At 37.1% G+C, this 21,613-nt stretch overlaps 3 protein-coding genes across 3 annotated transcripts in view; 1 reads left to right on the top strand and 2 right to left on the bottom strand.

Moving 5' to 3' along the window:
- Positions 1–14,684, bottom strand: part of LOC117779467 (angiotensin-converting enzyme) — an 84,241-nt gene extending 69,557 nt beyond the window's left edge. Inside the window, exons 1-7 of the mRNA XM_034615673.1 lie at positions 14,034–14,684; positions 13,444–13,968; positions 11,726–11,884; positions 11,429–11,669; positions 10,646–11,370; positions 10,484–10,587; positions 10,327–10,425 (exon numbers count right to left, since the gene is read on the bottom strand). Coding sequence (XP_034471564.1) covers positions 10,327–10,425; positions 10,484–10,587; positions 10,646–11,370; positions 11,429–11,669; positions 11,726–11,884; positions 13,444–13,968; positions 14,034–14,297 — 2,117 coding nt within the window. The 5' untranslated portion in view covers positions 14,298–14,684. The remainder of the gene's footprint in view (positions 1–10,326; positions 10,426–10,483; positions 10,588–10,645; positions 11,371–11,428; positions 11,670–11,725; positions 11,885–13,443; positions 13,969–14,033) is intronic.
- Positions 3,501–6,004, top strand: LOC117779498 (proline-rich protein 4-like). Its single transcript, XM_034615717.1, has 4 exons — positions 3,501–3,512; positions 4,548–5,018; positions 5,091–5,699; positions 5,791–6,004. The coding sequence occupies exons 1-4, from the start codon at positions 3,501–3,503 to the stop codon at positions 5,794–5,796; spliced, it is 1,098 nt and encodes a 365-aa protein (XP_034471608.1). The 3' UTR covers positions 5,797–6,004.
- Positions 14,685–18,790: 4,106 nt separating the features above from the next.
- Positions 18,791–20,465, bottom strand: LOC117781301 (angiotensin-converting enzyme). The gene is made up of 3 exons (XM_034618052.1): positions 19,864–20,465; positions 19,247–19,807; positions 18,791–19,184 (listed from the first exon to the last, which is right to left on the bottom strand). The coding sequence occupies exons 1-3, from the start codon at positions 20,463–20,465 to the stop codon at positions 18,878–18,880; spliced, it is 1,470 nt and encodes a 489-aa protein (XP_034473943.1). The 3' UTR covers positions 18,791–18,877.
- Positions 20,466–21,613: the final 1,148 nt, after the last annotated feature.

The following is a 21,613-nucleotide window of genomic DNA, read 5'->3' as shown; positions in this document are numbered from 1 at the left end:
GGAGCCTCCCTGTTCGATAAAGCTGTGTTTATTAGATTTTTTCGCAAGTGTTCGTGTTTTGTAAATTTATCAGTCCTGAAAGTTTCATGAAGAAACTCGAAAAAAAAGTTGCTCAGGAGCTTGGGGTAACACCAGGTAAACATGTTATGCTTATGCTATAATAACATAATATAACTTTATTAACATAGTATAAGCTATGTTAGACATGTTATATGAATGTCATATTATTTAATTTTATGTTAATATACATTTCTTCTGATAATTTAATTGTTCAATTTAAAGGAGCCCCCTTTTTTTTTTAAAAAAAAGAAGCCCCCTTGTATTATTTCTTATTTTTAAAAATAAACCTCCGCCCCCTTCTCTCTTCGCTCGCGGTGCGGCTACAATCAAGCACGCTCGACAGTAGGATACCCTGAGCCCAGGTACTCTTTTATAAAACTGGATTTTCGACCAATTATTCCTTAGGCAATAATATGATACTAGGGGGCTCCGCACGCCAACCCCCGATCCGAACCACCGATCATAATAACCTGTTTGTATGTAAGAAAAGAATAAAAGTAGAAAAAATATGTACAAGAAAAAGCATTTCAACTGCAGTTTCTATCATTCTAGATCAAAGGGTCGTTATTTCTAACATTGGGCTAATTTGACAGGTTTTTTTATCTGTAATGCATTCTTTACTTCTGATGAAGATCAGTAATCAGTAAACACTAAACATGATAGCTTCTTGTACAAATAAGACTACTACGTTTTTCACCGTTCATATGAAGCAATTATTAGCAGTTATTTGAGAAGAATTTAAAATTTTTAGTTGTTGAAAATTTCCTTCTGAACGTTATAAGTAGCAACAAACTTATATAATACCAGAGGGCTACGCCCCCTGCTCGCTTCGCTGGAGAAATTGAAACGTGCTAAAGAGGAGCACTTAAATTTTTTTGAATAAACTTCTTTTACGCAAATATAAATTATTGTTCTACTTCAATAATTTGAGGACTCTATAATTAGGAAAGACTTTCAATTTTTATCTATAAAATTTTCTGTAACACGGGCACCACACAAAATTGTTGATTATGAAATCTGATCATAATAACGAGTTTGTATGTAAGAATAGAAAAAAAGTATGATTGTTCCTATGGCAGTTATATGATATAGTAAGCCGATTTGTGCCAAATTTGTTCAGAATGTATAAAATCAACTTAAGTGCGTATTCTGTGAGTTTTGTTAAGAAATCTCAGAAAACCAAAAACTTTTCCATACTAAAGGTGAATTTGACCCCGATTGTTCCTATCACAGCTGTTAAATATACGATATACTGCACCGATTTGAATTAAATTTGGTCATATGTATCAAGGAGGAGCCCTCCTGTTCGATAAAGCTGTGTTTATTAGACTTATTTTATTATTCTTTTTTTGTAGTATTAAAAAATCCTGTACCCTGTTATTTCCAACGTTACCATATGGTAACAGCCGAAAAAATGGTCCTGTCGATTATCCTGACAAGGACGAACAAAAAGAATGTCTTTTTCGAATTCAGCGACCTCAAATTTTTTATCAGTCCTGAATGTTTCTTGAAGAAACTCGAAAAAAAGTAGCTCAGGACGATTCGGGTTAAACCGACTATACCGTGTACAGACGGTCTTCATTATTTTGCACCTGACGGTCGTTCCATCCAACGGAAAATTATTAAATTTAAAACTTAAGCTTATTTAACCTATATCTACTTATAAAATAAATATCAAGAAACAAAAAAGTTTTTTATACTATACTGCAGGCATTCTCAAATACACAATCTGTAAGATTGGTTGCGTTATCTTAAACAACAAGAAAGATTTTCATACTAAAGCCTAGTTTACACTCGGAGCGAACTGAAATCGTTACGTTTGCCCTTTTACGTTACGAAGCGAGAAGTGTGAACCAAATATCAAACTGCAAATCGTGAAAAAATTTTACCGTTTGCTTTGTATGGAGTTTTTGATTCCGCGGTCGTTTTGCTCTAAGTGTAACCAGGCCTTAAGGGTTAATTTAAATTTAATTGTTCCTATGAACATCCGACTTCAACCAATTTCGATCAGTGTGTAACATATGGTAAAAAAGACACAACCTGTGAGTTTAATTGAGTTAGCGCTAAAACTAACAACGTTTTTCATACCAAACAATTTTCTCAACGAATTGAATTTCGCAAAACGCAGTCTTAATGCACGATAAAACTGTGTTAGCTTGGTTGTGTGTAAAAAAACGAATAATTGTATGCATGCCGCTAGATTTGACAAAAAGGATCGATATTTGGCGTACAAAAACGAATCTGTGAGTTTGGTTAAGATATTGCAAAATAAAAAAAAGTTTTTCATATGGCAGCTATATGATATAGTCATCCGATGTAGACCAAATTTTAACAGGGTGTAATATTTAGTAAAAAATACATATTCTGTGAGTTTGGTTAAGATAGCTCAACAAAGTGTCAAAATTTTCGTGCTAATAGTTTATTTGTATTCAATTGTTCCAATAGCAGCTATGTGATATAGTTACCCGATGTTGACCAAATTCGGTGTAACAGGCAGTCTCAAATACACAATCTGTGAATTTGGTTGAATGTGAGTTGTTCATAATAAAGGTTAATTTGAGCTTGATTGTATCAATGACAGCTATACGATATAGTCATCCGATTTTGACAAAATTTGGCCAGGTAAAAAAAACACAAATTGTGACTTTGATTGAGATAATTTAAAAAACAAAAAAGTTTTTCATACTAAAGCTTAATGTGAAACCGATTGTTCCTATTGCAGCCATATGATATAGTAACCCACTTTGACCAAATTGTAAAGCATCGTAAAATTTAATAAAATAGTAAAAAAATTAATTAAAAAATAAAAATAAAATCTTGCTTGTTCTGAGCTCGAACTCGCGACCCCGTGCGCGTGAGTCTACGACACCATCCTCTGCACTACCCAAGTACTAAACCCGCTGGCTGTCCAAACGCTGCTATATCTAAATCAAAATAATCCCGAACTTTGACCTCCATTTTGACAAACTTGCAGGTCGAAACGCCGTCCTATCTCCCGATAAAATTATCTTAAGTATATTGTGTACAAATTTCAAAAATATAACTTTAGCGGTTTGGCATGTACAATGCTAAATCAGTGGGTCAGTCAGTTAGACAAAGAGATTTATATATACATATAGATCAGTGTATTTCCCAGTCAATCACTTTCTTCATACTTGTTACACCACTTCACTTTGTGGAATTGGTTTGTTGCAATTTTTGCTAGTGTTCGGCTTTAAAGTCGTTCGTCGCTACATTCATTCATTCGCTAGACTTAAGAGTATTTAAGTTCAGACTGGCGCTGCAGTTGGCATCATTAAGCCGTTAACCATCGAACAGTAAAGAGTGGTACGGGACGTGAAGGAAGTTTAGTTTAATTCCCTTCCAAAAATAAAAACAAATTATCGGCTAACGGGACACAGTTCGACTGTTTCCCTCAAACAGCAACAACAGCCAGCAACATGAAGTTGATGGTATGTATTAAGGATCTCAGTGAAGTGAAGTGCTTTGAAGTGATCGTTAAGAACTCTTGTAAGCAAACCATATTTCCAATTGGAAAGTAAAAGCGATATCATTTAAAACGGTACACCGCGGTGTCTAAATCAGACCAAAACTAGTGGGCCGGTGCTACAGTCGAGCATACTCGACTGTCGGAGACCCTGTACTTACTGTGGCAAAAACTAAAGGAAAAAATTAAAAAATATTTAGTTAACTTGAATGCATGTTCTATCATATTGGTTACATTGTCTCATAAAACATGAAAGATTTTCATACTAAGACTTGATTTTCGCCCGATCGGTCGAATGACAGCTATATGATATAGTGGTCCGATTTGAACCAACTTTAAACAGGATATATAAAACCAAGTTTAATGTATATTCTATCAATTTGGTTACGATATCTCAAAAAACAAAAAAGTTGTTCATACTATGACTTGATTTTCACCCGATCGGTCCTATGACACATATAGCTATATGCTTTATAGAGTCTGCCACGCCTCCTTCTGCCTGTTACGCACATATTCGTTAAAAAAAACCCAATAGACCCCTGTACTTTCTTTAAGTACGGGGTCTAAAAAGAAGATAATCAGGCTTGTACATGTTGCTCATTTCTATGCAACACCCAATCGCCAATTAAGTTTGTTTAGAGACCGGATTTTAAACTGATGTACAACAATTACTGTGTCTGCCTCCGGAATGTATAATCATTACGGGTGTTCTCAAGGATAATATATTTAATCCTTTACAATTGGAACTTTTCAGTACCTAATGGATGATATAATTTTATCACTAATATAATTATTTACTTGCTCCCTATCGGATCTTAATCGCTCGAAGTTCACCGTATTAAATAGTATAAAAAAATATGAAAATAGTAATTTTGGAGTTCCTTAAGCTATGTCCAATTTTATCTTCGCATTACCTAATACGAAATACAAGCCCATAAACTTTTTCTAATAATTGAATCTTCAAGACTTAATATGAATTTCTATTTGATAAACTTTTCAGAGTACAGCGACAACGCTCGCTCTGGTGCTACTGCTGGCTACTAGCTATGCACAAGCTGAGGAAGAGAAGAGTACCGCTGTGGAGAAGACAGCAGCTGAGCCTGTAGATAAGAAGGTCGAGGAAGCTGCTAGTGACGATACCACAAAATCGAAACGAGGACTTCATCACTATGAGGATTACCATCATCATCATGTGCCACACTTTCCAGTGCATGAGGAAAAGACACTGACAGTCATTAAGAAGGTGCCAGTTCCAGTACCCATAGAGAAAATTGTTCATGTGCCTGTCGAAAAACATATCCATGTTCCCGTGAAAGTCAAGGTACCCAAGCCTTATCCCGTGGTCAAGCATATTCCCTATGAGGTTAAGGAGATCGTTAAAGTGCCTTATGAAGTTCCCGCGCCATATCCCGTCGAAAAGAAGATTCCCGTGCCAGTTCATGTGCCCTACGATCGTCCAGTGCCCGTCAAGGTATAGCTTCTTTTTTCTTAAGACTAGAGCTTAGTGCCTGATCTAACTAGTAAAATCTTGCTACCCCTTTAGGTTCATGTGCCCGCACCCTACCCGGTGGAGAAAAAGGTTCATGTGCCTGTGAAAGTTCATGTACCAGCTCCTTATCCAGTTGAAAAGATTGTCCACTACAATGTAGAGAAGCACGTGCATGTCGACAAGCCCTACCCCGTCGAGAAGATCGTCCACTACCCTGTGAAGGTGCCCGTTGATAAGCCAGTGCCCTACCACGTCGATAAGCCAGTGCCGCACTATGTTGACAAGCCTGTGCCAGTGCCAGTGATCAAGAAGGTGCCAGTTCCCGTCCATGTGCCCTACGATCGTCCCGTGCCCGTGCATGTTGACAAACCAGTGCCTTATGAGGTGAAAATCCATGTGCCCGCACCTTACCCCGTGATCAAGGAAGTGCCAGTCAAGGTTGAGAAACACGTTCCATATCCCGTGAAAATTCCAGTGGAGAAGCCTGTCCATGTTCACATTGAGAAACATGTGCCCGAATATCACGAGAAACACGTCACCTACAAGGAACCCGAGTTTGTGCACAAGCACATTGAGGAGGAGCATCATCATGAGCCCATCCATCATCACTCATCGCATTCATATTCGGCACCCATCGAGGAACATCATGAGCATGAGCATGAGGTGGAGCATGACTTTAACTATCATGACTATCATTCATATCACGGTTACTAAATTGGTGAAATGAACTTCTTTCTCTCACTTCTCTTTGCAGCATTGAAAAGCGTAAGCGTAACGGTTATGAATGGATCAAAATCTTACAAAATTTCCTTCACAAAACATACTTAGAAACATTCCATCACATATTCCATATCAAACCATATGCCTACTATACCAATACCACATTGCTATGCAGAACGTGATAACGATAGAGATTCAGATATCAATTTTAAAAACGACTAACGTGATGACGAACTTAGTTTTTACGCACTCAACGAACTCACTTAACTTAGTTTAATATATAAAAAAAAAAAACCCTTATGAAAAATGAGAACTTTGGAGACGATTAACTAGACTTTACGAACAAGATACAACAACACATTTGGGCCGCACAGCCCACAAACCTACAACAAGAACATGAACTATACCCATCAACAATAGCAAAGGCAACACACACATACACATGACAAACCTCTATAGGATGCATTTTGGATGTTGTGCTGTGCTGTTCGACCTTAATACTGGGTACAATTGACGTGGTTGCTGCTGCTGTTTTGTCCTCCAGCTGCGGCTTCTCCTCCTTCTGCTCTGGTCCACCGATTTGTGCACCCGGTTCAGTTCGATTTGAGTTGGCTTTGATTAGATTTATGAATCGAAACGGTTGTATTAGATTTAGATCTCCTCGAAGATCTGGAAAGCGTTGTAAGCGTGTGTTATAAGACTTCTGTTAGTGTTTAAGTGTTTATTCCTTAAGAATGAAAGGCAGTGCAGCAGTCGAGCCTAGCCTAGCCTATTTAAGTCAGTTTGTAAACGAACGTATTGTATTAATTGTAATATTTTTTGCTAACTAGTTTGTAACTAAACCATATGTATAGTTTTGCTTATTGTAAAAAGCAATTGAAACTGATTTGTGAAAAGTAATTAATTTACCAAATATTTTTTGTCTCTGTATAAAACACCACAACAAACAAAATACCCCCTAAAAATAATCAACTATAAAAATGAAGCTGATGAATGTTAATAATAAAAACTAAAACCATGTACTTAAAACATAATTATTTGGATTTTATATGGAAAATATTTACAACAGCAAATAAAGCAACACATCAGTCTATTAGTTGATCGTTTTGAGCTTATACTTTTATTGATTTTATATTTCTTATATTCCCGATTTGTAAGACATTTTTTAAATGACTTAAAACTATTTTGGTATCTTGCAAACCATTTATCAAGCATTTAGTTCATATAATTGTTGTAGTTCTTACTCGTACTACAATCTTCTTCAGGTTCAGAATGATTTGCTTCCTTAGCAAAAGATTAAACGGACCTGAACTTGCATCGTAAAACTAGAATGCTACTTTAAGGTGATTACATTTCTTTCAGATGTTTTCAATGATAAAGTTATTATCTCCCAGGAAGAATAACAATTTTTTTATACTTAATCATGGAGAGAATTTCCTGGTTAGCGTGGTAAATATTTGCTAATATTCTTAAGAAATTCAAATACTAAGTACCTTGAATTCTGCAACTTCACATAACATAGTTTATTTTAAACTCAGCTGTATTTGTTGATTTTCCCAATGTGTTTCACCGTGTTTATCTGAAAATGAAAACATGCAACGTCTTGCTAACTGAAATCAAGTCATTTGGCAGTACCCATAAGCGGCTTATCTAATTTTCAAATGAGGTAAACATTGCTTGGCATTCATAATTGCATATTCAAAATGTCTCTCGCCCACAAAGCGAGAGGCAGGCAACATGTTCATTACATTTTCCACACTATTTTTTTTATCATTTCGCTTTCCATGACACAACAACTGCAACACAAGAGACAACAACGACAACCCGCTGACGGCACTGGCGTCTATTTCCTAGCGCTTATTTTGCGGTCTAGCATTACTATTTATTAGCACCGCCGATTTGTGTGGCTCGTATGGTTGTCAATTACTATACCCTGTAGTCATACAGTTAAATTAATCGGGTAAGACAAAAGTAGACAGTCATATTTGTCATTTTAAAAGTTAATAAATGATCTTCAGTTCGAATTATTCACACATTTCCGAAAATCACACATATCACACTCAGAAATCCTTTCAAACTTAATATATCCACCAGTTTTAAATGTATAGTATTCTGAATGTTTTATTGCTTTAAGTTTAAACATTAAATTTTTCAAACTCTTATTTGTTTACTCTGGAAATTCAGAACTTCGCTCAATAAACAGAAACTATGAAAGAAATTAAATTAAGTTACTTGCATATCAAATATAATAATACTCAGCATCTCCATATTATACATCCATTCATAACTAATAAAATTAAAAATAATTCAAATAATTCCAATTGAGTATACTAGTTTATTTTGTTGTAAGTATCTTGGTTACTTTACAGAGTATTGAATAATTTAGTAATTTCTCAACTGTTGTTGCCTGCGTTACCTCGGGCTCATTGTGTTTGGTCGGGGGTATTTATAAAGATTAGGTTTCAATTTACATTTCGGCTCCATTGAAGCAGTGGGGCACAGATTTATCACGATTTTCTTAGTCGGTTTGTAGGACATGTGCTCCTAACCGATATTTGAGACAAGGCGCATGCAAAACGTGTTGTGAAACGAAATGAAAAGTGTGCAGAGTGTTCAGAGTTGGACTCTGAGTCAGCTCCCAGGCTGACTGCGACTGCGACTTTGGATCAGACTCAGCAGTGGCTTTGGTTTTATTACCATATCTAGGCTAACTCTCTTGGTGGTTAGTTGATTTCTGTTCGCTTTTGTTTATGTAACTGTAGCATTTGCAGTTTATGGATTATGCAATAAATAATCAACACAGACACACGCTCACACAAACAACAGGCTTACTGGAGTTGTAATCCCCCCGCAATAGAATGGACAACCATAAAAGTCTGGCTAATGGATTTATGTCTGGCTAATGAAAATGGTATAACTGTTGTTAAAAAGAGGCATTGATTTGGCGTATCACCTAGTTTTTCACAATTTATCAATACGAGCTCGGTTTGCACTACACCTTGAAAGAACGCAAAGCCAAGCAGTGCCAAAGTAAACCGCAATCTATTGCGGTCAAACCGTTGGCAAAAATCTTATGCAATATACAACACTGTGATTGTCATAACACTTCAAGCCCTGTCTTACATTTTAAATAGACGATAGACGCTTTGGGCCAACAAAATGAACAAAAAGTTAGTAAAACTACAGGCAACAAGTTTTGAATGAAAAGCCAAATGAAGCAAAATAAAATAAAAAGAAAATGGTAGTAGCCGTAGTATAGAAATCATTGTTCCAACTAGTCGGCACGGTCAGCTTTAATGGCCAAGTCATTGACACCACCAGAAAGTGGTGGTGCCATTGCCCCACTCGGCTGAGTGACACAGAATTGCATTTGCAATCACTGGAAAAAGTTGTGCTTTTATACCCCGGGTATTACGGAGAGTATACGACTGAAATACTCTTTGTAACGATATAAAGAATGTACTCTCTGCGATCAAATATTACAGAACAAATTGTATACCAAGTGATTGTCTAGAGGCGACACAGCCTAGTCCTGAATTGTGTGTACTTATATTTTTGTTCTGCCTATAGAAATTAGGTCAAGGAAATCACTTTTAGTGTAAGGTATTTGCTAGTCGATCGAACTAGCCATCTATCTCTCTAGTTTAATTTGCCAGACAAAGAGCCTGCATATGAGACAATTCGTAACCGCATCTATTTTGGCTTATTTAAATGATGTCAGAGCTGTGTGGAGTGGAGTCGAGGAGAACCAGTCCCCAGCCAAGTGGAAAGTGAATGCGGGAAATATTTTCGACATGCAAGTTTTTAGTTTCATTTTCTTTCATTTCCAGCCAAACATGTGTGTCTTTATGCGTCCGTCCGTCCGCCCGTCCGTCTGTCTTGTCTACCGGACTGGTCATTATGTGCAGTCAGTGGGGCAACTTGTAACCACATTGCCTTGGTGTTTTAGCAGTTTGTATATAACGACGCGTAATCGACGCCGATTTGATAGAAAATACTCAAAATGCTAGTGTGCGTGTGTGTTTAAATTGTAATCGAATATAGTAAAATTAATAACAAGCTTTGTTTGCTTGCTTTTTAATTGCAGTATTTGCGTAATGTGGCATATTAGATAAGATACAATGAATTGAAAGCAATTCTCTTTACATTTGAAATATGCAATATACATACATATAATTTAAATCTGTCACAAACTTTTTTTTACTATATTTTTATGGATCAATACTTTTTTATCTTTTATATAGTTTCTTACAATGAAATAATTTTTTTAAAAGAATACATAATAGGAATATTAAATAATATAATAAGAATCACAGATAGTTTTTTAACCAATTTATTTATCGAAATGTTATTAAAAAACTAAAAAAATTACAATTGAATAAACGTAAATATGTAAGAGACCTACGTATTTATCAAAAATAATAATTTGAATGATATAGTTATGTGCTTCGAAACTATGGTTGGTAGATTCGATAGTTTGAATTGTTTTTCATTATTTGTATTCGGTTTTCTGCTTTAATAATTGTTTAAAGGCTGTAAGAGTATAACTGAATTCAAAAAGTGTACTCACTTAATATAGGGAATATTTGCGGGTATATGATACTTCGCACCCAAGTCAAAGTCCTGTTCAGAGCGTAAGACGGGCGGCTTTATGCCCGCATATCTCTCACTGCAATTACAAAAACTTAAATAAAAGATGGGAATTTAAAGATCAAGCTTCTTATTACCGTAAGTTCCAGTAGTGACAGTTCATAATTCTCTTGTTCACATTTCCACTGAAAATATCATAGCGCCAGTTATCCAAGGACAAGGCAAAGGGCAGAAATGCGATCTGAATATTGAATATACCATGAGTATTTGATAATTAATTAAATTTCGATATGGCTTGCCTTATCAATAGCCATGGTAAACAAATAGTTAATGTCGTAGCTGCTCTCATCTAGCGAGCGTTGAAGCAAGCCCAAGGTCTGCAAGTGCTTCGGCGTGGAGACGGACAGCCCAATCGCATCGCCGACTGCCTGATGGAAGGCCGGATTGGCGCCATTACGAAAGATCTTGGGCAGGTGACGGTACTGCAGGAAGTACTGAATATGTGCCATCTCATGGTGCACACTGATCAGACTGCGTTGATTGATATCCGTACATATCTTTACACGATAATCGTGGCGATTGCAAAAGTCCCAGGCGGAGGGTTCGCACAATACGCGTCTATCCAGCGGCTGCTCAAATACGGAATTCCTATAGAATTCCGGCCCTACTGCGGACATATTAATGGAAGTAAAAAACTCTTCGGCCAGCTGAAACATCAACAGGGGCGTAAAGCCCTGCTCCACCATACGAGGCGTCACATCGATGAGCTTGCGACCCGGATAGGGTATAATTATGTCCAGAATGTTCGACCAGGACTGACCGTACATATTCCCCAATATATGCGATGGAATTGGCGCAATACGATTGATGCGATCTGGTCCATAGTAATCCCTGAGCTTTCGTCGCACATACGAATGGAGTAATTCATAAAGTGGACGAATTTGCTCCCAAACGATATCCATATCCTGACGAAAGTTTCCTGACTCATAGGCCAAATACCAATACTCCCCGCCATTGGTAACATCTATAAGTCAATCAGCTGTATTAATAATCAATTCAATTGATTTGCGAGGTTGACTCACTGTTTACATAGGCGACTTCTTGCATCACATCAATCAGCTGCTCATAGTTGTCCCGCATACCACGTCCCGCCTTACGGTGATACTCCACCCATGTATGTTGCAGCTCATCCCAGTCCCTGCTCTTAGCCATAATATCCTTCAATTGGGGAATGTAATGCAAATCACATTGAAATGGCTGCTGATAGGCGCAGACGCTAGCTCCATTATATAGGAAAAGCATTTCGTTTAACAAGCGATTATACTGATAACAGAACTATAATATTATCATCGAAGGATAGATTGTTTGATCAGCCTTACCCTATCCAGAACATCCAGTGGTAGCGCATTGGGTCCTACTTCAGATTGCAACATTAGCTGTCGATAGAGTCGACGATCGAATATGAGATCCTTGTTAATATGCTTTGACTGATCGGCTGTAATACGCTGATACTCCACATAACGTTGCTGGGCATTTAGCTGTGAAAGGATTATATAGAGAGGTTCATTACAATGTATAGACAATTGGTTGTAAATGAATAATACTTTCAGTTGTGTAAATCTTTTTCGAAAATTTTCTTTATTTTTGCGTTCATTTAAAGGAATCGACCTTTGGTCTAACCTCTAGTTCCCAGTTTGTTTCACGAAACCATATTACACTTCAAAAATATTATTGATCCGTTCGTTAACTAAGAAAATTTAGTAAGCGTGTCAATCTATCAAACCAGCCTCAATGAATTGGAGCTTAATTCAGGGAACGTATCACAAATTAAACAATGTGTTTGCTTTTACAACATTCAATTTTCAATTTAATTTTATCAAAGAGATATTTTCAATTTTGACATTAATTTCTAGACATTTGACGGATAAATTTCTCTGATATAGTTATCACATACAAAACTTTGTTATAAAGTTAAATACAAACGATCACAATATTTTAATATAATTTACCTCATGTTTTATTTTATTTATCTTGTATTTCTACAAATTAAAACTTTCTCAATATTTAAAAAAGGATTTCAGATTTTGATAATATTTGATTAATGTTAGAAAAATTATACTGATATATCACTGCGGACGGCAGTTCGCGCTAGAGACGAAAGCAGCACGAAGGGTGCGAAGGGCGACTAGCAATATATACAGCTAATATGGAAAATTTGCTATGAATGTCTGATCAGATCGAGCTATATACCGATCCTAACTTACAAAATTACATCTTCTTCTAACTCACCTGGCTCATGAGATACGGGGGTGTAAATGGGAGGGTCAAAATTTAAGCGATCACAGCTAACGGGGCCGTTGGGGCCATTTTTTATTTTTTTTAATTATAAAAAATATAAAAAATTTTAAATAAAAATATAAATTCACTGCTCATAAAATAATTTTTATGTACAAAGAAGCTCACCATTTTTGCGCACTGTGCACAGTGCACAATGCCAATTTTCTTTTTTTTATTATTAATTTATATTTCTATTTTAAATTTTTGTATTAAACTGAATTTTCTTCGTAACAAAATTGGATATCAGAAATTTTGGGGCTAGAAATTGCTTTCGTCAATAGACTTTTACCTCGTGTAGAGGTTCTTTTTGCGGTTGCAATAGACCGGAAATTTCATTATTTTAAGTTATAATAAAAATAGAAATTCTAGGTTCAAGTTTTACTTTGTTTCTAAGAAGCTCAAGTCTTGGTAGTAAGTAAATATTAGACATCTTAAGATCATGCTTTACCCGGCAAGATAGTCAAAAATTCTCAGAGTACAATACTTTGACATTGGCATGTCTGCCTGGGAAACTCGCCATTCAAACGACCTTCATTGGGTGACTTTGTTGTGTGTGTTCTTCAAGCTGTATATATTTTGTACGTCAAGAAAATTGCCAAGTTGCATACGAGTCAATCTGAAGCTGATGAAAATACACTTAAACACAGACCTGTTAGAACATCGCGTGTCGATTCACCTTAATTCCAATTCCAATTACAATTGCTATTACAATAACAACATTTCAAGGGTATTTAGCCCACCTTTACCCCGAAACACTCACCGCTTCCGTCTGTGTAAAATCGTTAACATTGGTCTCAAAATTCCACTGAGCAGCCACATTAGCAGTGCACTCGAGGGAGCCCTTTTGGTCCGTTTCGACGAGAAGATTGCGCAGTTTTTCCAGTTCCTGTTGATAGCGACGATCCTGCTGAAAGCGCTGACGATCCGTGTAGCCCTGATTCAGATTAAATCTATCCTGATTGGGCAGATAGGGATTCTCGAAACGATTGCGATTATTCACATCCACAAATTCCACATTCGGATTGTTGTTGTAGTCAAATTGGTCGTTTACCCTGCTGTTGGGTCTATAGTTATTAATGTTTTTATTATTGTTCAGATCGTAATAGTTGCGATCGGTGCTAGAAGTTGGCCCATAATTGTGATTCGCATAACGATTATCTTGGCCACCATAACGATTGGCATCCCCTCTACTGAAGGGTGAGTCATCGGCGCGATCGCTAAAGTTCAGACGGGGCGTGGGATAGGCGTAACCCAGTCGCATGCGTTCATCATAGGTCTGACCGTACTGCAAACGAGAGACCGCTCAATCAGTCAGTAAATGATCTATATATATATCTATACACAACACACCCTAAAGTCGTCCAGTCCATCATCACTGCTGCTGCTGCCTACACCAGTGTCTCCGCCCCCTCCTCCTCCTCCATCATCCGCATAGGGAGGCCCATAGCGTTGGCTGCGATCGCGATCGGCCCTTAGCTGGGCAGGCGTGGTTGCCACATTGGGCGTGTAGCCATTGTAGAAGATCTCTGGCTGTGGCGTTGGCAAGTTGAGTTGTGGATTGCCACAGACTAGACTCCATACAGCGGAGCATATGATAATGAGACTGTGCCACATGTTGCTTATCCAACAATGAGATCTAAATATATAGTTAGCACTGTCAAGGTCAACTGGCACAGCTTATTAAATCTTTCACAAACAATTAAAAATTTTAATTACAGCTTAATGACATTATTTTAACGATTATATGATACCAAACTTAAATAACGGATCGGACGAAGACCAGAATAATGGGAAAAACTTCACTTGAGTGGATTATTTATAAGATAATCTTCAAAATGAAATTCCTATATCCGATCCTAAATTTACAAACAAATCATATAATGATTCTTGATTAACTTTTGATTCTTTTCAACACTGTCTACTAGACTACTTGTTCACGTTTGGGACTTTTCGGAGCCCACATACACCCACGTATCGTCACGTAACGCGTCTAAAACTCTACTGACTAGAGTGTAAGAATTTTTATTTTCGAAATTACTGTGTGACTTTTTTTTGACTCGAAAATGAATTCAAATTTCAACAACATCGCATTTGCAGTCACCGTCGCAGCCGCAGTCGCAGTCGCAGTCAACGCAATGCCCAATGCTTCTATATGTTGTGTGAGATAATCGGAATTAGCACTCGGTGCGCTGCCTCTGCTTCAGTCTCTGCTGACGTTGGCGACAAGCTGTCAACGACAACAACAACACGTAAACTCATCCGTAAGCTTGGGAATAACAATGGTGTATATGTGTGTGTTAGTGTGCATTTAAATGTTTTGCATGTTTGCAATTATAAGGGAGGGTGAGGGCGCCATAGACAAGTATTCGAATACGACAACGAACACTTATACTCATACATATGAGTATATGAGTACTAATCAGTCAAAAAAAGTTTAACAGTATAATAATAGTGACTGTGAGAAAGTCACTGTGAGCCACTCTAAACTGAGCGAATACTTATACATAACAGTCAAGACGCTCAGAAAGTAAATAAATCGTCGGCTCTTAGGGATTTTGAATAAGCGTGAGTTCTCAGAGACAATTTAACATGTTTTCTTAGATAACAATTCTATTTAGTTGTTACAAAATTTAAATTTATTTATTTATTTAGTTACAAAATTAGAAAATAGAAATAATATTAGATCTTAAATCTTATAAATTAAGTGTGCAAAAAACTAACGAAGACTTATTACTTATTGCTAATACAAATATTCACGTGTTTCCTTTAAATCTCTATTCCTGAATATTAATTATATAAAATTAAATTAAACTATTTTCAAAACGTTAAAAAACTGTTTTCAGGTACATAAACCAAGTGACTGATATTCCTATCTTTCTTTACACAGCTTACTAAGTTCTTGAATCAAACAGTTTAAGGTCTCACGGAGATACGGACCCTGTTCACAAAATTTTACATTTTCAATTTAATAACATTTCGTGATGAGTTCGAAAAATAGTAATCACGTATCTTGATTGGTGATTCTAAAGAATTTCGCATTCACATATAGTCACGAAGGAGAGGAAACCCTCGAATATATTGGTAAGCCAACATTTGGTGTTACCAGTTAAGGGAGACGCGCACAAGACAGGGAAGCGTGGGGACAAATTTTGCTTCTGCTATATAACTTTATACATCGTACTGTATCTTTTTCAACATTTTATAGGTTTAAAATCCTGATTAGTAAAAATGTCTATAATTTTACTTTCATAAGAAGAAAAACAAATAGAATATTTACATCAATATGATTAGAAAAAGCAGCACGAAAGGTGCGAAAATTAAATTTAATCACCAAAAATATCAAATTTAATCTTTTGAATCAGTTGTCCGACTTGGGTGATCGAGGTATCAATCGACGCGAATTTTTGATAAAAACTTTTAAAATATAAACAATTTTATCAAAAATCCACAACAGCCCCATTAGCTGCAATCATTAAAATTGTTCACCTCCCTCCTTTACCCCTTACCTCTTGAACCAGGTGAGTTAGCGAAAGTTAGTGTACCATTTTGTTATTTAGGACCTAGCCTTTCGATCGTTATATAGCTCGATCTGATCGGACAGTTGTAGCAAATTTTCCATATTAGCTGTATATATTTCTAGTCGCCATTCACACCCTTTGTGCTGCCGTCCGTGATTTCTTTAATTATAATTATTGTTGTTATGTAATTTAGATATTAAAATAAATATCGTTCGTCACAAAATTGGATAAAAAAATTTTTGGGGCATGTAGATTTTCGTCGCTAGACTTCAACCTCTTGAAGAGGTTTTTTTTTTTGAAAGATAATAATAAACTCATAAATTTCATCACTAATCTAGTCTCCATCTGCAAAAGGACGGTAATGCTTACTTCGCTCAGGTCTTTATACTTTTTCTCATTACCTTCATGTAGGAATTTGACTAAATATAAAATTTTAATAAAAAATCAACGAGTTTGCAAAACTAATTTTCCTACAGTTCAAGCACTGTCGCTGTCGCTGTTGACGTTGACGTTGACGTTGACGTTGACGTTGACGTTGCCGTTGACGTTGCCGTTGCCGTCTGCGATTGCGTCGCAGTCTCTGCGCGAGCATGCGTTCCACTGCAATGCAAAAATCACCCGCACACTTGCCCCAATGTCTGTGGGACTTGTGGAATGCTTGTTGTAGTCACTCTTGACCTAGCCACATGTATAAAATGCTTTGACTCATGCACTGTTGGTGTGTAGGGGAGTAAGGGGTAATTGATGAATGCAGGTAAGATCAAATGAAAGATAAATTAAGTGAGAGAGAGATAAAAATAAAAAGAGTGAAAGAGAGAGCTATCTACGAGGTGCTAACTGGACGAGTCATGACTCGTCAGTGGTTACTCAACTTGGCGTACTGATTGATAGTGTGATTGCCGCATCGGGCATACTAAATTACCTATCTCATGTAGAAGTGAGTATACGCGACTATAAGATTCTCAGCATACTTAGCTCAAACAAATCTAAAATTATTCATTTCCTGGTGTCAACAATTATTATTTAAAGTCAGTTAAGGCACAGCTTCAGCCCATAAGACCTTTCTGTAACTTTTGCACCTATCATGCAACTAAGCTCAAATGTATTAATTAATCTTCAAGAGATGAGAATAGAATATTTCCAGATTCACTTTCACGACATCATATGTGCAAAGTGTTTTTTTTTATCAAAAAACTATCAATTTAATTGTAATGGTTATAAAACATACAAAACTCATTTGAATAGAAATAGATATAACAGAGCTAAACATTATCTACTTTTAAATAAGTACAGGGTATAAAACACTAATGATTCAGCATGTAATTAGTTCGGGATTGAGATAGTGTTCTGTCTCGGAAATGAGCTCATAAATAAGCGCTAACGCTGTGATGTGGTTGAAGTAGTACAAGTAAATTTATACCTGGAACAGTTCTACAATTCTATTATTTATTTATTATTTTAAGAGCTGAAAGTCAAGGTCAGGAATTAATAGCTTGAAATGGTGCTATACTCAATATAAGCTCAACAGTGATAGTGACCTAACGTCACTGAAACCGTGGGAAAATCAATTTCCATTAGGTTTCTAAAACTAATTGAGCTATGTGTACGAGTGAATAATTTAAGTACCCGTTACGCCCCTACCCTTGTATTCCCAATTAGCATAAGACAGTCAACTGTAATTTACTATAACTATTTACTTTGTACTTACTATTACCTATGAAGTGAAGCACCTCCGGGAGCCAGCATAATGAGTTGCATTTTAATAATAGTGTATACATTGTTTACATTTTATTTTAATTTGTATTAGATTCTTTCCGGCTGTATCTCGTATATTTTTAATACAAAGAGATCGATGTGCCTTATGCACAATTTAATCGTTTTAATTTTGTTTAATTAAAATAGATTGCGATTACTAATCATAGGACTCAAATCAAATTTAAAACAGTTTTAATTTTACTCAGATGAGCTAAATTTCTCTGTTTCTATTCCATAAACCTTCTATAATAAGAGTATTATACAAAGAGATCGATTCGCCTTTTGCACAATTTAATCGTTTTAATTTTGTTTAATCAAAAAATAGAGTGCGATTACTAATCATAGGAGTCAAATTAAATCTAAAACAGTTTTAATTTTACTCAGATGAGCTAAATTTCTCTGTTTCTATTCCATAAACCTACTGATTTCTATAATACTCTTAACCTTTAACGTTGATTAGGTCTTAATAAAAGACAAGCTGTTATCTTTTAATGTGTGCTCTTTTATCAATCACTGATTTGTGCTTGGAGTTATGTTCATGCATACATCACTTCTTGGCCAAATAGACTAATTTTATAAGCTGCTATTTATGGGATGAAATATCGCGTATCCTTAATCCTTTGTCATTTAGACATAGCACCACTAACTGGCCATTGTACTTTAAGAAACGTTTCAAATGTGAGTGGTCGTGGAAATAGCATTAGCAGTATTAGACTGTTGTACTTAATGGATATGGATGTTGTTTATCTGCGATTTATCTTCAATTTTATTGAAAAACATAAGCGACCCAATAAATATCTTTTTAACATTTATTTAATTCATATGAATAATTTTATATATTATTAAATGCATGCTTATGTAGTCAGATTACAAAGCTTTTGAAAAGTTTTGAAGCATACTTTCAGGAGAAGATAATAAAAGCTAGTTCCATCCCACTTCCACTCCATGCTGACGATTCTGCAGGGTCAACCAATCTTGAAGAGGTTGAAAATACGTCAAGAGACCTTTCATACTCAGTTCCCCAGTGCCCAAAAGCTGCTGCAGGACTTCTTTGTAATGAAGCGATGATCCGAGGGACATAGCGTGAAGTAGTCCTGGTCCAATTTCCTGATGATCTGACAAATCGCACAGATCTAAAGGTCTATCTGCAGATCCCTCCAAATACTGGCCCGTCATGCTGCCGAAGTGTATGTAGAGCTGAAACTGCAAGACTGTACTCAACAGTTGGCTAGGAAGAGAACAGACATTATTGCGGAGTTGCATCATAGATCAAGCAATAGATTCACTCACCTCGTGTACTGATCGTCTACCTCCATAAGGAGCTTGGCTGGCACATCGAACTGCTCGTTGTTGCGTCTGTGTGGTGCAGTGGCTCCGGTGTACATCTGTGTTAACCTCCAGAAGGCTTCATTGTCATCCGCTTCTATGTGGCCACTAAGCACCTCCACTCGGTAGCGATCCAAGACATAGAAAACGGGCAGTAAGAAGATAATCCTCAAGCCTTGCATATACAAGCGATTAAGGCGAGAGGGTAAACCCCACCACTGTTTACCCTGCAGGAGCCCCAACTTGCGCAGATATCGCGGCGAGGAGGCGGCCAAAGAAAAGCATTTACCCAATGCATTGCTAAAATTTGGAAAAGGCTCCTCACGCAACAGAGTTGGCTGCGCTGTGGCAGCTCGGAAATAATGCAGATCGCATTGTGCCTCAAACATGTCGAAGAATCGCTCCTCATCGTTCAGCGGACAGAAACTAAAGTTGGTCCCTGACATAGCATAGAATCTCCAGGCCTTGTGCCAGCATTGATCCTCGTTGCTTGTGGTGACTGGCTTTGCATGTGACCAGAAAGAGCTGTGGAAGAGCACCACTTAGAAGACGGAAAAAAAGAGATTGATCTAATGTCTTACCTCTCCAATTGGGGCAGTCCCAGTCCCCGATAATACTCTGCCACATTCCAAAATACTCTCTGAGTTGTGCTAAGTCCACGGCGATGCAGTGCGTCCGTAATATTGGCTAGATCCATCTCGGGTGATGGCAAATCCACAAACCAATTAGCACGAGGGCGTCTGAAGGCATTGCCTAAAAACACCTCCGCCAAGTGTTGCGGGTAGGGTCGTCCTCGTGGAACTAGGCGCTCCCCATGCATCTTCCTAAGCGAGCTCCGCACATGCGCATGAAACTGAAGGAACAGCGGTCGCAGAGACGTCATCAGCTCATTCAACAGCGTCGTAGCCTGGTGACAGCTGAGCTCCAGATTGCGAAACCAGTAGTCCTCCGCATGGACAAACCCATTAAGTTGAGCTGTCTTCTTGTACAGATCCATGAAAGCTACAAACTGCTGACGTGTGGCCAGACCCGTGCTTCGTCGCCACTCTAGCCAGTAATACTCAATCTCCTCGATATTGTGACTTCCCTGCACCAACCGTTGTACATCTGGAATAAGCGTCAGGGTACAGTTACGCGGCTGTCTGAATGCGCACATCTTCACCCTGTGGTAGCTGTTACTCATGTTGGCTGCCAGGGTATAAAGCTGGTTCTATTCCACACCACCAAGTGCCTCATATCCCAGCTGTGGCATACGTTCCAGCTGACGCCGCTGCAGTGCATCACCCAACTGCAGCCTCTTGAACTTGGCCACTCGACTGTTCTGGCTCTTCACATACGTCAGCAGTTTCTCATTCGCAATATCAGCCTGATGCAGTGCAATGACATCGTTGCGTCCATTCAGCTCATTCTGAAGAAGGGCTAATCCCTCCTGATCATAGGCAGCGGCTATCTGTTGATTCATCTCTTCCAGAAACGCAGACAAGCTGGGATCAGGCATTGAACTAGCCGACATAAATGCCAGCCCAAACTATACATTAAATAATAGATATATGGTTTGTAAATTGATATAACTTTAAAGATATATGTGGCTCGAGAAACAGACGATGATCTGGACTAAATCACTAACTATTACGAGCTTCAGATGAGTTTCATGTATATGAATTTCAATTTCATTTTCTTCCTTCCCAATTGCTAGAGCTTTACAAACACATGTAGGGTATTAAAGTGGTTCCTGTTCTTACGGTTCACTTTTGACATTTCCAAATGTAATAATCGTACATTATTCAAACTTTTTAATATAGAACTGTTAATATTATAAATTGAAAACATCAGAGTTTGGTTCAGGTTATTGATTTTAAAAACTTATTGTTTTTTATTAAATAGCCTTTGTAGGACGCGTAAAGTTACTTAAATTTATGATTTTAATTGATTTATATTTGATGTTCTGTCTTCTAATGCCCATATAAATTTCTCGCTTTAAAATGCTACTTCCCAAAGATAAAGTTAATGACTGCTATGTCTATAAATTCGAACTTGTTTTAGTGGCTAGTCCGAATAAAACACTTTTTTGTCCACAATTAATTATGTCTTTAAAAATTAAGTTACTGTAGGATTCTAGGCAGCCCAATCAACCAAATGATAAAAAGGATCTACAAAATAATCAGCCTTTATTGTCCTTTTTAATGATGGAGAATAGTGGCCTCTTCTATTCACAATTTACTTACTAATAGTATTAGAGCTTGAAGCATTTCACACTCGTAAAGAGTTGTTCACAGTATCTATTCTATTGGACGGTTTTTAAGATTCGCGACACGTAACCAAGCTTGTGGC

Source organism: Drosophila innubila (assembly GCF_004354385.1).
Source record: "Drosophila innubila isolate TH190305 chromosome 2L unlocalized genomic scaffold, UK_Dinn_1.0 4_B_2L, whole genome shotgun sequence".
Taxonomy (NCBI): Eukaryota; Metazoa; Arthropoda; class Insecta; order Diptera; family Drosophilidae; genus Drosophila; species Drosophila innubila.
This window is presented reverse-complemented; position numbering and strand designations above follow the sequence as displayed.

Excerpts from the sequence above, each read along its gene's own strand:
- LOC117781301 (XM_034618052.1), bottom strand. The coding sequence starts at position 20,465 with ATGAGTAACAGCTACCACAGGGTGAAGATGTGCGCATTCAGACAGCCG. Across the intron at positions 19,808-19,863 it reads GGACTGCCCCAATTGGAGAG|CTCTTTCTGGTCACATGCAA; the intron begins GTAAGACATTAG and ends GCTCTTCCACAG. Across the intron at positions 19,185-19,246 it reads GTAGACGATCAGTACACGAG|CCAACTGTTGAGTACAGTCT; the intron begins GTGAGTGAATCT and ends TTCTCTTCCTAG.
- LOC117779498 (XM_034615717.1), top strand. Across the intron at positions 5,019-5,090 it reads ATCGTCCAGTGCCCGTCAAG|GTTCATGTGCCCGCACCCTA; the intron begins GTATAGCTTCTT and ends CTACCCCTTTAG.